Source organism: Nanorana parkeri, unplaced genomic scaffold, assembly GCF_000935625.1.
Source record: "Nanorana parkeri isolate BGI_ZX_2015 unplaced genomic scaffold, ASM93562v1 scaffold62, whole genome shotgun sequence".
Taxonomy (NCBI): Eukaryota; Metazoa; Chordata; class Amphibia; order Anura; family Dicroglossidae; genus Nanorana; species Nanorana parkeri.
Genome location: NW_017306330.1, coordinates 900,420 through 917,511, shown reverse-complemented (window position 1 = coordinate 917,511; position 17,092 = coordinate 900,420). Strand labels below are relative to the sequence as shown.

Sequence of the window (17,092 nt, the reverse complement as noted above, 5' to 3'; positions counted from 1 at the left end):
TACGGATGATTACAGAGAAACACCAGTTTCAGGACTGCAATCTGTGTGCCACTGAATAGTGGCGTCGTTGACGCGTTTCCGGGGTCACGCCCCCTTCTTCAGAACGCCCTGCAACTTTGTAGCAAGTTGCCTGTGTCTTGTATATGGTTGTCCTAAAATGGACCTATCATTTATTATATTGTTTTCTTTAACTCTTGGCGCTAATGGCTGCCAGCTGAACGATCCACTTGCTGTTGCATAAGCAAAGTATTCAACAGTTTTTCACACAGACTTGAGGGGCTGCTCATCCAAGGCTCTGGGGCTTCCACCACATCTTGTCTTGGAGTGATTGACAAGTCACAATGCAGAATTTTTCTTTGATTGGTCGGTTTCCAGTCTTCTACCCCACTATCAGGGAAAGCAAGCTATGATTGTGATGAGGGGGGCTTGCCCCTGAAACGCGGCAATCTTGGCTGACTGTGGCCGGTGAACGGTGATGTGACCGGAGGCAGCCGTGGTACATAGTCGGGGCGATACCATGTTGGGTTAACAGACAGTGTTTCCTCGTGTTTGTTGGTAAAGCGTGATGAAAACGTTTGCTTGCGAGTACATATATCCCTTATTTATCTTAATAAACGATTTTACACACGGAGGTGGCGCTCTGTTTCCTTTTGTTTTCTATTTATTACATTGTATCTAAACCCAAAAACAAAAATGGAATATACTGCAGCCCAGCACTTAATTATCTTTGCAAACGGAGAGCATTCAATGGTCAGTGCGGTTACCTAACTTGCTAAGAAGTGTTTCTCATAGGTCAGTGCGGTCCAATGAGGGCTCACCATTTGCAAGCGTAATTTGAAATACATAGTGCAGGGCTGCAATGCGGTGTATGGGGGACACATTGTACACTGGCAGCCGCTGACAGGAAGCTGTGTTCATTCAAAAGGTAAGAGTTGCGGGAGGGGGGGAGAGGGTGCAGATTGGTGTGGCTAATTCCATGTTCCCAAATTCATCTGGGAAAGTGGAGTTACCCCCACCAAGCTGCTTCCCCTCCTTTGCTGCCAGTATACAATGTGTCCCCCATATACAGCATTGCAGCCCTGCACTATGTATTTCATATCACGCTCGCAAATGGCGAGCACTCATTGGATCGCACTGACTTATGAGAAACACGAGCTTCTTAGCAAGTTAGGTAACTGCACTGACCAATGAATGCTCTTCATTTGCAAGCCTAATTTGAAATACCAAGCACAGGGCTGTGATGTCATGTACAGACTGTAAACTGGAAGCAGTGAAGGGGAAGCAGCATTCATTCAAAAAGGTAAGAGCAGCGGAAAGGGGGAGAGGAAGCAGACTGGTGGGGGTAATTCAATTTTCCCAAATTCACCTGGGAAAGTGAATCTACTCTTTAAATGTGGTGGCTGCATTAGTTTTCCTTTCTTGGGGCATTTTTTCCTCTTTATTATCACCATGTGATCCGGTCAGTAACACTCTTCCTTTATTAGTGTAACTACACTGTATGGAGGAGCACTGGAGCCACCTTGTGACAACATCATCGTTACCCTGTGTGGAGGGTGGTGTTAGATGAACTAGCAGATTTACATTTAAACAACAAATTAAGTCAGAACTTCAGCTAATATTTTTAAGCAGGTACAGTGACAGTTTATTTTTAAATGATTCGCCGTCCGGCTTCCTGATACCGGAAGTTCCGGTATGAGGATAAGTATCGGGAGCATTTGGGCTAATATGAGTACTTGCCCAAATACTCGGTGTCGGCACCGATAGCGATACTAGTATTGGTATCGGTGCATCCCTAATAAATACAATGAAACAATATATTTACTCAATGAAACCCGCAGGCTCTCTGCAAGTGTAATTTTACACAGGAGTGACTGCATTTTAACAGCTGCTGCTGTTGTGTATTACCAAGCAATTGCTGGCTGCCATTTTGACAGCCAGTGATTGCCAGAAATATTGGCAGGTGGATAGGAGCTGGACGTATCTTTTACATTCAAAATCTTTGACCCCCCCCCCCTTGTGTTTGGACATGATGGTAGGAAAGCATATGCCAGCATGGTGACGGAAAAAACGCTTAAATGGGGCAGTGGTCATTCTTCCAGTAGTAGTTTTCACTGGGTATTTAAAGTGCCACTAAATTCAATAGTTAAATCTTAAAAATATATTAAGTACATTAACTATTAGCAACAATGTATCTTATTTGTGTATCACTCGGCTGTAGATCCTCAAATCATCTCTGAATTGGTGCCGACACTGTCCTTCCTTCTTTAGGGGGGCTACTTTTGTCCCCATGGTCCCTGTGTGTGTTGTAAATTTGTCACCACTCCAAGCTCGCTCCCGGGATGGACTACAATCTCAATGTTAGTTTACTAATTTGTATTAAGATTGTAGTCCATCCCGGGAGTGAGCTTGGAGCGGTGACTACTTTACAACACACACAGGGACCATGGGGAACAAAAGTCGCCACCCTCCAGTAGGAAGGACAGTGTCAGTACCAATTCAGAGACAATTTGAGGATCTACAGCCGAGTGATATACAAATAAGATACATTTTTTGCTATCGTTAAGGTTGTTGAATGCATTTGAAAGATTTAACTCCTGAGCTTAGCGTCACTTTAAGTGGTTAATTTTGCCTTCTCTATGGATTGATTTTCCTAAAATTTCAGCAAAATTACAATTTTAAATCTTACTCATCCCTATTCAATGGGCGACTTTTAATACATGAAATTATGAGCCCTCAGCACTGAAGCCATTCTAATGAATGCAAAGTCACTCACCATCATTTTCTCGAAGAGATCCATAATTTCCTTCTCAGAAAGGTTCATCTTGCTTTCCTCCGGGATCGGGAACTCCGTTACCGCTGACTGTGAGTCGGTGAGGTGCTGGATAAATGGCTTCTCCTTTTTCACACCAGATTTTCTGAAACTGGTTAACCTGTCTCTCTACGAGTAAAAAAAAAAAGAAACAATACCAATTTATGTGAAAGATAAAAGTAAAGGCATTCATTCTATAATAGCAGATATCTAACATGATACAAAACAATGTATCAAAAATTTGTGAAATTGGAATCTAAGATGACTGAATAAGATTTTGTTTCCTGAAGTCCAGAATTTAATTGCAGGACATTTTTTTGCCAAGTGTTTCAATCCAGCAATCCCCACTGCATTGCCCCATCTGACCAATCCTGTCTAGAGATGAGCAGAGCGAGTTCCACAAAATTTGGCATCAAAATTATAAATTTAGCCTTCATTGCCACCCTGTTAAAGAGAATGGAAAGACAACATATATGACAGAAAAAACATTATGCCGCACTATGATACAAAAAAATGCTGTAATAATGCTAATGACCGGCTGAGTCATATAGGTATGTATTATTTTTTTTAACTTTTGTCCATAGTTACACTTGGAAATTTGTTAGGTGAACTGCTTAGGTTATATTTGCTGATAAAAAAAGCAAAAACATGGTTTTGTTTTCTAAAATAAAAGTAATGTGATCACCATGTCAGTCCTTGCATGGAAAGCACTAGATTTCTTGATAAACAAAGCCCTCTCTTTCCTTAATTTCAATGCTAACAACCATCCGAACTCCAATGCTAACCCTAATACTCACTCTAACTCCAATGATAACTCTAAAATAAACCTAACTCTGATGCTAACCCCAACAATAACCCTAACTCCAATGATGACTCTAAAAAAACCTAGCCCCAATGCAAGCCCTAACAATAACCCTAATTCCAAAGCTAACCAAACAAGAACCCTAACACCAATGCCAACCCAAACAGTAACCGTAACCAAACGCTGTTAGGAAACCTTACAATGATGCTAACCATAACAATAACCCTAACCACAATGATAACTTAAAACCCAACACTAGCCCTAAACTTTTGATTTCTAACAAAGCCACAGTGAGTATTGACATGGTGATCACATGGCTTTCTTGATAAACAATAACCCTAACTCCAATAATAACAACTCTAAAATAACCCTAATTCTGATGCTGACCCTAACAATAGGCCTAACTCCAATGCTAACCCCAACTCCAAGGATAACTGTGAAAAAACCCTAACTCTCACACTAACCCCAACAATAGGCCTAACTCCAATGCCAACCCTAACAATAACTTTAACTCTGATGCTAGCCTTAACAATAATCCTAACTCACATGCTAACTTCAGCAATAACCTTAACTCCAACGCTAACCCTAACAATATCCCTAACTCCAACGCTAACACGATGTTAACCCTAACGCCAACACTAACCCAACGCTATTAAGAAACCTTGCAATGATGCTAACCCTAACAATAACCCTAGCCATAACGGTAAACTAAAACCCAACACTATCCATATACTTTTGTTTTCTAACAAAGCCACAGTGAGCCTTGACATGGTGATCACATGGCTTTCTTGATAAACAATAACCCTAACTCCAATGATAACTCTAAAATAACCCTAATTCTGATGCTAACCCTAACAAAAGGCCTAACTCCAATGCTAACCCTAACCGCAATAACTGTAAAATAACCCTAACAATAGGCCTAAAACAGAAGCAGATATAAGGCAGAAGTAGCCTTTGCTAACCTCCAATGCTAACCTTAACAATAACACTAACACGCATGCTAACTTGAACGCTAATCCAACACTATTAATAAACCTTACTGTGATGCTAACCCTAGCAATAACCCTAACCACAATGATGATGCTAACCCCAACCTTTTGTTTTCTAACAAAGCCAGAGTCAGCATTGACAATAACAATAACTCTAATGCTAACCCTAACAAAAGGCCCAACTCCAGTGCTAACCCTAACAATAACCTTAACTCTGATGCTAGCCTTAACAAAAACCCTAACTCACATGCCAACTTCAATGCTAATCCAACACTATTAATAAACATTACAGTGACGCTAACCCTAACCACAATAATAACGCTAACCCTAACCTTTTGTTTTCCAACAAAGCCACAGTCAGCATTGACATGGTGATCACATGGCTTTGTTGATAAACAAGGCTATGGCAGTTATAAACAAAGATGTATCAGTGGCAGTTGCCACTGTATTTAGGTGTTGTATATAAGGCCCATTTCACATGGCATTCCAATCAGGTTCGCCTCTGAGTATTTTTTAGGTGGACCTGACTGGAAGCTCAATGTAAGTCTATGGGGAGTCAGATGTAAATGGACCTGCACCCGTTCACATTCAAATAACCCCTGAGCCCATCTAGGCCCTCAAAAAAAAATAAAGAAAAGTGATGTCTTCTATTCAGTTCTGTTCAGCAAGGGATCTGTGCAGGCGACCTCCTGCTTTTTTGGAATGGACGCCACACATGCAGGGGCGTATCTGCCGCGAGGCAAACAAGGTGTTTGCCTGGAGCGGCAGATTCGCTGAGGGCGGCGTTGCTGCTGGGGGGGGGGGGGGGGTGCTGTATGAGCAGCGGCGGGTCAGTCAGGGGAGGGGGGATTTTCCGAGAAGCTGCGGGGGAGGGGGCGGCGCTGCTGCCTTGCCTAGGGCAGCAGCAAAGTTAAATACGCCGCTGCACACATGTGAAAGGGTCCTAATTGTATATACGTTTTGTAAAAACTTAAAAGAATAAAACGTTTAGGAAATGTAAGAGACATTACAAGTTTGTAGGTGTTCACCAATAAGTGCTTGCCATTGGTCAACACCTAATATACTACAAGAAGGTGTGCACAGTTATTACTGCTGCTTAGAAAGGGACCTCCAGCAATTTTTTGTTTAGGATAGAATGGGCAATGGCTTGAACCTGTACAGGAAGTGAGAATACATCTCTTCAACTAAGACTGAACAATAATAACAAAGTGGAAATTCTAAAAATTCCTACTCTCCCTAAAACTAAACACAAAAAAAATGTGATGGTGTTCTTCTTCAAAAGGCAATGACCCCGTAGCTTTAGTGCTTTCTGAGCCACGGAACAAGGAGGAAGATTAGAGGTTCTCACTGCAATGGCTGCACACTTGTTTCAAGTTAGTGACCCCCAGATAGCTAGCATCTTTAGAAAGATTATAGCAATGGCAGCCTACACATTTGTCTCATGACAGCATTCCCTCAGGGAGTCACAGAAACCCGTCCAGTTAATGCCATCACTGCTCTATGGCCCATTTGGCACACTCTATGGCCCATTTGGCAATGACCCCGTAGCTTTAGTGCTTTCTGAGCCACGGAACAAGGAGGAAGATTAGAGGTTCTCACTCCAATGGCTGCACACTTGTTTCAAGTTAGTGACCACCGGATAGCTAGCACCTTTAGAAGGATTATAGCAATGGCAGCCTACACATTTGTCTCATGACAGCATTCCCTCAGGGAGTCAGAGAAGCCCTTCGGGTAAATACCATCACTGCACTATGGCCCATTTGGCACACTGGTCCTCTATATATCGATGTTCAAAATATTTTTTTTTTTAAATGGTTCATTATCTTCCTCCCTTACCTACATCTGTCCCAGATCTACTGTCATTGGCCAACTCTACACAACAAAATCCAAGTAACAGAGAGCAGAAAATGAAATCCGGAGGCCTGGGAATGAGGGTGGAATATCAAATTAGAGCAAAAAAAGAAAAAAAGAGAGAATGGAGCCAGGATTGAAAAACAACATCTAATTTTGCTCGGCGTAGCCGGGGTTCAGCTAGTTGTAAATATCTCTGAAATGGAATCGCACTATAAACAGCTACAGTGTACCATTATCAGTAATGGGAAAAGAATAGGCTCATTAGAGTATGGAAGAGCTATATGACATGCTAATGATGTGATAATTAGGGTGTCAGAGTATAGCTAACAATCGGAGAGTGCCTCTTCCTCGGCTGATGGTGTTGGGGGGTGAAACGTGCGCCCTTGATCTCTGGCTTTCATTGGCTTCGATGTTTATTTCCCCTGGTGATGCTGCTTGCTCTGCATGATTTTTTTTTTAAAGGCAAACGAAGAGCCAGACAATGGGAGATTATATGAATCCTGCTATGAGCGTGGAAGTGGAGGGTGGCTATTGATCATTACAGTTATCCCAAATCTTAGATGCAACAAATTTCTTTATGGATTTGGGTGGCCAAATTGTGGTGGTATTTTTGGTGGTTAGGATTTCCAAACGGTTTTGAGAAGAAAGGGACCAAGGGCTGCTCCAAAGGCTACTTCTGCCTTATATCTGCTTCTGTTTTCGCCTTAGCTTGACAACCCCTTAACTTGACCGCCAATGCCACCAGCTCCCTCCATTGCATCTTAGTATCCCCGTTAAAATTTTCAAAGAAGTGGGGTTTTTCTTGACCCCATCACCTTCTCAGGCCAGGCTTCTAAGGGAGTGACCTAAACTGCTCTGCACAATTTTGCTTCATTTGCTGCTATGTAATGCAAACATTTTTGGATCCTGGTTTGGATTTCTGTTGACTGCAACATGACTTTCAGTTTGAAAATTCTGAATTTCATGACTTTTTTTTTAAAGTTCAGCTGAACCACAACTTTTCAGAGGTTTGCTTATCTCCTTTGATAATTTGGTCAGCATGGAACATACAGTAGGAAATCACCAAATGGATGTAATTTACCCCAAAGTGAAATATTTGCTTTTTGATGCAGTTATGGTTCTGGTGCTCAGCCTGTGATTCAAGGGCCCATGGGGTACTTACTGTGTGGTCCTCAGGCCCCAGCAGTCAGTAGTGGGAGCATTGATTTCTAAAGGGGCTGGAACTGAAGAGATTTATAGCAGTCTCATGTAACAAGTTCCTGGTCTGTAGCGGTCTACTGCAGCATATCTCCACCTGTAGCATGTGACCAGTCCCTGACCATCTCCATCAGTATGTCAGCACCCTCTGACCAGCAATGCATTTACTGAATGTTATGTGTGCCTCCCTGAGGTTGTCAAAGGCCGCTGCTGGGGATCACTATAACTAGTAAGTTGACCACCACTACAGTAAGAAAGGATTCTGCAGATCATTTTAGGATTATGGTCTGGCTATGTCAGGGTTTACCCCAAAGTGAAATATTCACTTTTGATGAAGTTAGGACCCCCATACCCAGCCTGCAGCTCAAGGGGCCCATAGGGTAGTTATTGTGTGGTCCTCAGGCCCCAGCAGTCACTAGTGGGAGCATTGATTTCTAAAAGGGACTATAATTGCGATCAGGTCCATTAGCATGAGGCTATGATCTAGTCTGGTCATCGTATGGGTGAACATGGCATGGTTACGTGAGCGGGAAGTGGGTGTCATTTCAGGAAGACATTTTTGAAAGAGAAAAACTGTGGCCGGACTGCTGGACAGGCACCTGCGCATTCATGTGCATCGTCTCAAACAGAGGATTGTGCACAGGCGCATGCCTCTGCACAGGTGTGCGCACGTCCATGTGCACGCTCCACAGCGTGTGCGCAGACGTGCGCATGTGCTCATTCCTAATGATGGCTCCAATAGGGCTATTTAAGGCTGAGACACCTTGACTTCCCTGACGACTGATCTTCAGCTGTACCCCTGCTCCTGAAACCTGTATACCTGCTTGATCATCTGTTACCAACCTGGCTTGTTTGACCTCTGCTCCTGCTCTGTACTCCTTGACCTCTCTGCCTGCTCCCTGGTACCTCCCTGCAAGTTACTGACCCAGCCTGTCTCGGATTCAGTCCCGTCTTCTGATTGTGTACCTCACTGCCAGATTGTTGCTGGCCCAGCTCGTCTTCACTCTGCTTCCAGGATCCTGCATTACAACTGCATCCTGCTAAGAGACCGCTGCAACTTGCACGCAGCTCTGACAGGAGTCGCAACCTACCGACACTTGTGCCCCCTCCTTGTCCTCACGCATCTGTTCACACTATCCAGGGGTGTTTGGACTGGAGCAGCAAGAGAGGCCGCCCTCACCATCTCAGGCTCCCCTTAAGGTACGTGACAGAGTTAGAAATTCAAATTGTTTTTGGTTTTTTTTACCAACTTTGTCTGCATTGGCAAGATTTTTCCTCATTTGCTATTCCAGTAATCCTACAGGAAGTAAGGGCTATCTCCACCATGAGGACAAAGAGAACAATTTAAAAAAAAAAACACAGTTTCACACCCTTCCCTACTCCATCCATAAAACAAGAAAATATTTTGTCTGAAGTGTGTCCTATCTGCAATTATTTCCATCTACTGCTCAATAGCGTAGCCTATAAATAGAGCTTATTGTACGTTGCCGCAAGGCTTCCATCAGTGGTGCTTCCGTGTATATATATATATAAATCCAAATTAATTAAATTCCCCTAAAACTTTTGGACTCCAGCATCAAAAGTTATAGGCTGCAATTGTAAACAATTATTAGGAAAATAAAGATACAAAATACATATACAAAATAACAGACAATGAGGACAACATAATCAGATAAGTGTTTTTCTTGATTTAGGCAAGTAAATCATTTCATGCATTTAAAGGCAATTATTAGCATGCATTAGAGTCTCTCATAGAGGAAATTATGATGATGAAAATCCCCAAAGCACGAAGCGTTAAAAAGGCAAATGGACAGAGATGATTAGAGTGAGATCCTGGTGTAAATAATCATGTCGCAAGCTGCAAGCGTTAGATCATGCACATGCTCTAGTATCATTGGTGGAAAATGTTTAGTGATCAGGACACGGCATGCATACTAGGTCAGAGAGTCCCCTTACCACATCGTCCGCCAAGGTTTTTATATGAATGTTCTATAGAAAGCCAAAAACAAGGAGAATAAAAAAAGTAAACATGGAGTAATCAAGATGAGAAAAGAAAATATCAAAATCACCAGCCCCAGGTCAATCCTGCAAGAATAATCATAGAGATATTATCATAAATCAGGGCTCCAAAAACAGTGTGCTGATTATGGTTTTCTTAAAAGAGGACTAGTCTTGATTGGGCTTATGCAAGAATTTAAATATTTAACTCTTAAAAAGGGTCAGTCCACTCAAAGCGAATATTTCAAGTATTGGTAGATGGAGGGTTGAACCATCTGATCATTTCTGCTGTCTTTCAGGGAGTTCATTGGTGAGCCGGGTTCCTGGGTCTTCATACATGCCCATTATGAGGGGCTCCCACTATCCCTGTGCTAAGTTCTCAGGTCTGTACAGCTGCTGTGCCTATTATGAAGGGCTCCCATCATCCCTGTGCTGAGTTCCCGGGTCTGCACACCTGCTGTGTCTATTAGTAGTTCCCAACATCTCCTGGGTCTGCATACAAGCTCTGCCCATTATGAGGGGTTTCAACATCCCCGTGCTGAGTTCTTGAATCTGTACAACTTTTGTGCACATTATGAGAGGTTCCCACCAGTCCTGTGCTGAGTTCCTGGGTCTGTACACCTGCTGTGCCCATTATGAGGGGTTCCCACCATCCCTATGCTGAGTTCCCGGGTCTGTACACCTGCTGTGCCCATTATGAGGGGTTCCCACCAGTCCTGTGCTGAGTTCCCGGGTCTGTACACCTGCTGTGCCCATTATGAGGGGTTCCCACCATCCCTGTGCTGAGTTCCCGGGTCTGTACACCTGCTGTGCCCATTATGAGGTGTTCCCACCATCCCTGTGCTGAGTTCCTGGGTTTGTACACCTAATGTACCCAAATTGAGGGGTTCCCACTATCCCTGTACCGGGTCCCCAAGCCTGCACACCTGCTGTGCCCACTATGAGGGTTTCCCAACATCCCTGTGCTAAATTCTCAGGTGTGTACGCCTGCTGTGCCCTTTATGAGGGGTTCCCACCATCCCTGTGCTGAGTTCTCAGGTCTACATGAAGAATTTAAGAGGAGGAGCTGTAACACACAAACAACTCCGAGGTGCACAGGAATAGAGGTCGGGCATTATGACAAAGAGATCTCTGTTGGAATAGCCAATACATATAAGAAGCCCGGGGCTGAATCAGGCATCCAGACTCCACCTATAAAACCAAAATATCACTTCTAAATGGACCGGTCCTTTAAATTCTTGCAATAGCACAGGCTGAAAAAACAAAAACAAAAAAAAAAGACTTGCATTTGTCTTCTCTTTTAAATTTTTGATGGACTCTCAGCCCTAACTTTCAGATCCAAGATCCCCCTTATACCTGACACTTGCTGCCCTATGAACCGTCTTAGCGCATACTGATAATACTAGTGGTCTCCCAGCTCCTGAATATGCATAATCAAGTATTACATAACGGAGCCTCACAATTAAAGCAACTCTGTTACTTTAAAAAAAATATATAACAAAGCAGTTTTGGGTACACAGTAGTGATGTAGCTGCCAGCGAATATTACCACTGCACAGTTAGAGATGCAGGTATACAACACACCCCCTAAAGTTTCAGATGCAAAAGGCTTTTCTGTCCCATGTAGCTCAGCAAAACAAAGATCAGTGGGGCAGATGGAGGGACAGAAAGTATTAATTCATATTGTTTTGTGAAATGTTTTAGTTAACAGGGTTGCTTTAAGAGGAATGAAAATAATGGGGCTGTGTGGAATTTGCAACTGCTATGCACACTTAGGTGACAAAAGTCAGCATATATTGTGAAGATGAGGTCAGCGAATATGCCAATATCAAACTTTTAAGCCTGTGCAATTATCATCTTTTCATACTGAATAATTAAAGTCTTTCATAAACTCAATTGTAATGTGGCAAAACATGAATGCCTTGTGTAAGAAAACATTCCATTCTCAGCTTGCAGACAAGTCTACGTGCCAGACAGAGACATCTGAAGTCTTGGGCTAAAGCAAAATTATTTACAAAGTGTAACATTTCATTGCCCTGATTTACAATATCACGTATGTCAAGAAGCTGAAGTCACCCTTTAAAAAGTTATTACATAGAAGCACTATGCCCTGTATAAAGAGACCCATCACATAGGATAGTAGCACTGTGCCTTGTATAAAGAGACCCATCACATATAGGATAGTAGCACTATGCCTTGTATAAAGAGACCCGTCACATAGGATAGTAGTACTATGCCTTGTATAAAGAGACCCGTCACATAGGATAGTAGCACTGTGCCTTGTATAAAGAGACCCATCACATATAGGATAGTAGCACTATGCCTTGTATAAAGAGACCCGTCACATAGGATAGTAGCACTGTGCCTTGTATAAAGAGACCCATCACATATAGGATAGTAGCACTGTGCCTTGTATAAAGAGACCCGTCACATAGGATAGTAGTACTATGCCTTGTATAAAGAGACCCATCACATGTGGGATAGTAGCACTGTGCCTTGAATAAAGAGACCCGTCACATGTGGGATAGTAACACTATGTCTTGTATAAAGGGACCCGTCACATGTGGGATAGTAACACTATGTCTTGTATGAAGAGACCCGTCACATAGGATAGTAGTACTATGCCCTGTATAAAAGGACCCATTACATATGGGATAGTAGCACTATGCCCTGTATAAAGAGACCCGTCACATATAGGATAGTAGCACTGTGCCTTGTATAAAGAGACCCATCACATATAGGATAGTAGCACTGTGCCTTGTATAAAGAGACCCATCACATATAGGATAGTAGCACTGTGCCTTGTATAAAGAGACCCATCACATATAGGATAGTAGCACTGTGCCTTGTATAAAGAGACCCATCACATATAGGATAGTAGCACTGTGCCTTGTATAAAGAGACCCATCACATATAGGATAGTAGCACTGTGCCTTGTATAAAGAGACCCATCACATATAGGATAGTAGCACTGTGCCTTGTATAAAGAGACCCATCACATATAGGATAGTAGCACTGTGCCTTGTATAAAGAGACCCATCACATATAGGATAGTAGCACTGTGCCTTGTATAAAGAGACCCATCACATATAGGATAGTAGCACTGTGCCTTGTATAAAGAGACCCATCACATATAGGATAGTAGCACTGTGCCTTGTATAAAGAGACCCATCACATATAGGATAGTAGCACTGTGCCTTGTATAAAGAGACCCATCACATATAGGATAGTAGCACTGTGCCTTGTATAAAGAGACCCATCACATATAGGATAGTAGCACTGTGCCTTGTATAAAGAGACCCATCACATATAGGATAGTAGCACTGTGCCTTGAATAAAGAGACCCGTCACATGTGGGATAGTAACACTATGTCTTGTATGAAGAGACCCGTCACATAGGATAGTAGTACTATGCCCTGTATAAAAGGACCCATTACATATGGGATAGTAGCACTATGCCCTGTATAAAGAGACCCGTCACATAGGATAGTAGTACTATGCCCTGTATAAAAGGACCCATTACATATGGGATAGTAGCACTATGCCCTGTATAAAGAGACCAGTCACATATAACATAGTGACACTTAGGGTATTACTTGTGTACAGATAAGATGATAAAGGTGGAGTCAGTTATTATTACCAAAACCGTTGTGTTTAAAGTACATCTAAAGCCAAAACTGCTATTTTTTTGCATTGGGCAATATGGGCAATGTTTGAAACCCCCCTGAGAAGTTTTCTTTTTTTTTTATGCATTTGTTTTCTGTTAGGGAGATCTTCCGTCACACCCTATCCAGGTACAGAACAGGAAGTAAGCCCTGGTTCACACCTAGGCGTATTGCATATGCGCGGTTGTCGCGCGTTTTTTTATAAGGCGATTTGCGGTAAAAAAATCACGCGACAAATGCGCGTTTCCGAGGGCTACTTGGCTGTATCCCAACGGAAACGCGCAACAAAAACAGCCCAAAGTAGTACATGTACCTTTTCAGGCGTGGGCCGTTTTGTAGCGTGTTAGGGACGGGCTGAAATACGCCATGGTGTGAACCAGACCCATTGAATACAATGGGATTTAGATGTTTGAGCGTTTTGTAGAGCGTTCGTCGAGCGTAGAACACGCTACAAAACGCTCAGGTGTGAACGAGGGCTAAGAGAAAATATCCCAAAATGAAGGACATTTTTTCACTGGAGCAAGTGTCAGGGTTTTATCGCTATCTTTGTCCCCGGAGACATTTTCCTTTATTTCATGGTCCAGTGACACCTGTTTCTGGGACAGGAAGTGGATGGAAATTGCTTCAATGGGGCAATTCCTTTATTCCAAACAAACGGCTGGAGTGAGACTGTAGCAATGCCGGGCATTTTTAGGTTCAGTTGGGCCCCTGATTTATAATGAACAGACCAGACAAAGTCATATTCATAGAGCTCAGTGATTTAGTGTACGTAGGTCAGTGTGAAGATGTCAGAAACAACAAGAATAAAATGTATTACATAACAAGCATTGGTCATTATTTATCACAACATTGCAAAACAATACTAAGCATTCCACATGCCGATCCAGGTGAGATTGGACTCCACACTCCATAGCCACATCTCAGCTGCCAGCTCGACTTATCTCCACCAAAGTGACCAATTATAACCGGCAACAGCCAGGAAAGCCGCACACCAAGATGCAAGAATGATATACTTCGTTTATTTAAAAAAACAGACAGCAGGAACAAGTTCTAGGCTGGCGCGTTTCACATCTAGGCACAACCTGCTAATTTTTCCAAGTTCAAATATTGCCCGAATCCCGTTGAGTTCAGTCATTTTTAAGGGCACAAACTATATAAGCAATGATGAAGGGGGGAGGGGGTATTCCACGAATTATTCAATACAAAAAAAGTCTGGACTCAGTGAACATCGGTGTGTCATCCCTAAAACCAGACAAGGGTTTTAAAAAGGATTCACCAATACCGATACTAGTATCGGTGCCAATACCGAGTATGTGAGCGAGTACTTTTACTCGCTGAAATGCTTTGATACTTTCCCCAAAAACAGAACTTCCGGTCAAAGGGAGATTTCCTCTGACTGGCAGTGCCGCAAGGGAATATGGAGCCAGTTTCCCGACCAATCAGGAAGCCAGGCGGCGGGTAATGACTTGCCACCCAGCTTCCTGATTGCTCGAGAAGTCGGCTCAATGCTGTTTGGCCGACTTGATGCTTATTGGCCAGAAAGGCAAGTTCCCAGCCAATCAGCATGGAGCCGGCCAAACAGTGCGAATCAGCCTAGAGCTGGCCAAACAGCATGGAGCCAGCTTCCTTGCCAATCAAGAAGCCGACCAGCGGGTAATCACATGCTGCCCGGCTTCCCGATTTCCCGGGAAGCAGACTCCATGATAGCGGAAGTACCGGTAACAGTGAGTGCCGAAAGATAAATATCGGTATTCGATCCCGAAAAAATGGTATCTGTACATGCCTAGTTTTAATCCTTCCAAAAAACTTGCTGGCTAGAGTTCTCGCTAAGCATGTAAGAGGTAGTAGGATCAATGCCCGCATTCTCCACTAAAAACTGTTTAAGATTTTAAATGGGGAAGCAAAGGAACATGGAGGTGGGCCAGACAGGAGGGAAAAGTGCATGTTATCCTTTAATATGTAATTTTTTGGAGTAGCTCACAGATATATCTTAGAGGGGAACTCCGCCTACCTTTTATTGAACCGACAACGTACAAAAAAACACCCCCATAGCTTTTTCTATTAAAAAAATCCAACTTTGCAATCAGTGTACAAATAATAGCATTTATGACGAGTCCTGTTTTATGAGTCACACCATTTCAGCCAGTCAAATAAGGGCTAGTTAGCAAGCCTACCCAATACCCATATCAACCAACCGGAATCCCCAGAGCGGAAGTCCCACCGGTACCGCATGGCTTCGGTAGGTTGCTAGACACATCACATTTGGGGAAGATGTATGAAATGCATGCTATGGAAAAATAAATATTACTTCCCATACCAGGCGTAGGTAGCCAATTCGCTGCCTGAGGTAGGGGGTGTGCTCTTGGTGCACATTCCGGGGGGTAGGGGACGGAGGGGTGCTGTTGGTGCGCATTCCAGTAGTGGGGAGTGGACTGCTGGTGGTGCTAATGGGGGACAGAGGGTTGTGGATAATCTCACCTCTCAGCTCTGGCAGGAATATCGCCCAGCTTACTGATGTCACTGGTTGCCAGCAGCTGGGCGGGATCCCAGCCAGAGCATTCCAGGTAAGAGATAGGCGGGGATATGTGTATGGTCCTTATACATCTCTCTGCTCGGCTCTTAGCAACCTGGGATTCTCTGGCTAGAAATGGGGCGGCAGCACACTGCAAACACTGTGGCCATGCCGCTCCGCCTGCTGCCCACCCATGTGACCCAAAGAGATGCCGTCTGCCGCTGCCTCATTATAAGGACGGCCCCGGATTCTAGCAAAGTACTTCCAGGTACTCATTAACTCTCACAGAGATCACAGTATTGCCCCTGGCACTGCCTTTATCTGCTCTTCTCTCCAAAAGGATGTCACCATCTTTGTTCTGGCATCATCTAGAGTCACTATCAACTTTGTGCACGGAGATGTTGGCTTCGGGATGACGCGATCATGTAAATCTTGGTACCTGTGCAGTTCTTGGCTGTGCTTGCAAATGTCTGAGACAGATCAGCCCCCTGCTGCAGCCTTTCACCTTGTGTCTGGATACAAAGTTACGATATTTTATGTATTTATTATAGTTATTTTTTATAGCGCCGGCAATTTACGCAGCACTTTACATATTGTATGAGCACATTAGCCCCTGCCCTCAGGGACCTAAACTAATTGCTGGTAAGGTTAGGTCCTTGAAGGTAAGGACCTAGGTTCCATATCTCATATGCATTCATACAAGCACACACATGCTAAGGCCAAACCGGGGACCCCAGTGCTGCAAGGCAGAAGTGCTACCCACTAATCCACTGTGCTGCCCTGATCACGGTCAAAGAGGAGACTAAGGAAATGCTTCCTCCTATCTGCAGTAAAGTGAGAACATTGCCTCAGCTTGCTTGAACCAGCTGCTGACCGTTGCTGTGCCATTCTTTGAGTCTGCATACATGTTTATTTCTTTGTATCCTCATGCCCCGAAGAGGGCAGCATGTAGCCCCTGAAATGTGTTGGATTCTATATACAATTTTCGTTTGGAATAAATCTATTATGGTGTGACACTTTACTTCTCGTTCCCACTATCTCATACTAGGCAGAGTCACTGGAGTGACAGTTAAGGGCAGCGGTGGCATGGTTATTGCGAGGGGTCAGGAATGTATTCATGCAGACTTGTGGCCTGCGATCATAGATTACTGACAGTCCGTACAGTAAATGCGGCTCGCACTGCCCCTTTCTGGTACACAACTGGATTATTGGGTTGGCTACTTACAGCTGCCCCTAACGGACCTGGCATCCTAGACACATGCTTAAG

General features: G+C 43.5%; 1 protein-coding gene across 1 annotated transcript in view; it reads right to left on the bottom strand.

The window, feature by feature from the left end:
- The window catches only part of DIAPH2 (diaphanous related formin 2), a 909,560-nt gene that overhangs the window by 823,055 nt on the left and 69,413 nt on the right, over window positions 1-17,092 (bottom strand). Inside the window, exons 2-3 of the mRNA XM_018576282.1 lie at window positions 9,608-9,640; window positions 2,774-2,938 (exon numbers count right to left, since the gene is read on the bottom strand). Coding sequence (XP_018431784.1) covers window positions 2,774-2,938; window positions 9,608-9,640 — 198 coding nt within the window. The remainder of the gene's footprint in view (window positions 1-2,773; window positions 2,939-9,607; window positions 9,641-17,092) is intronic.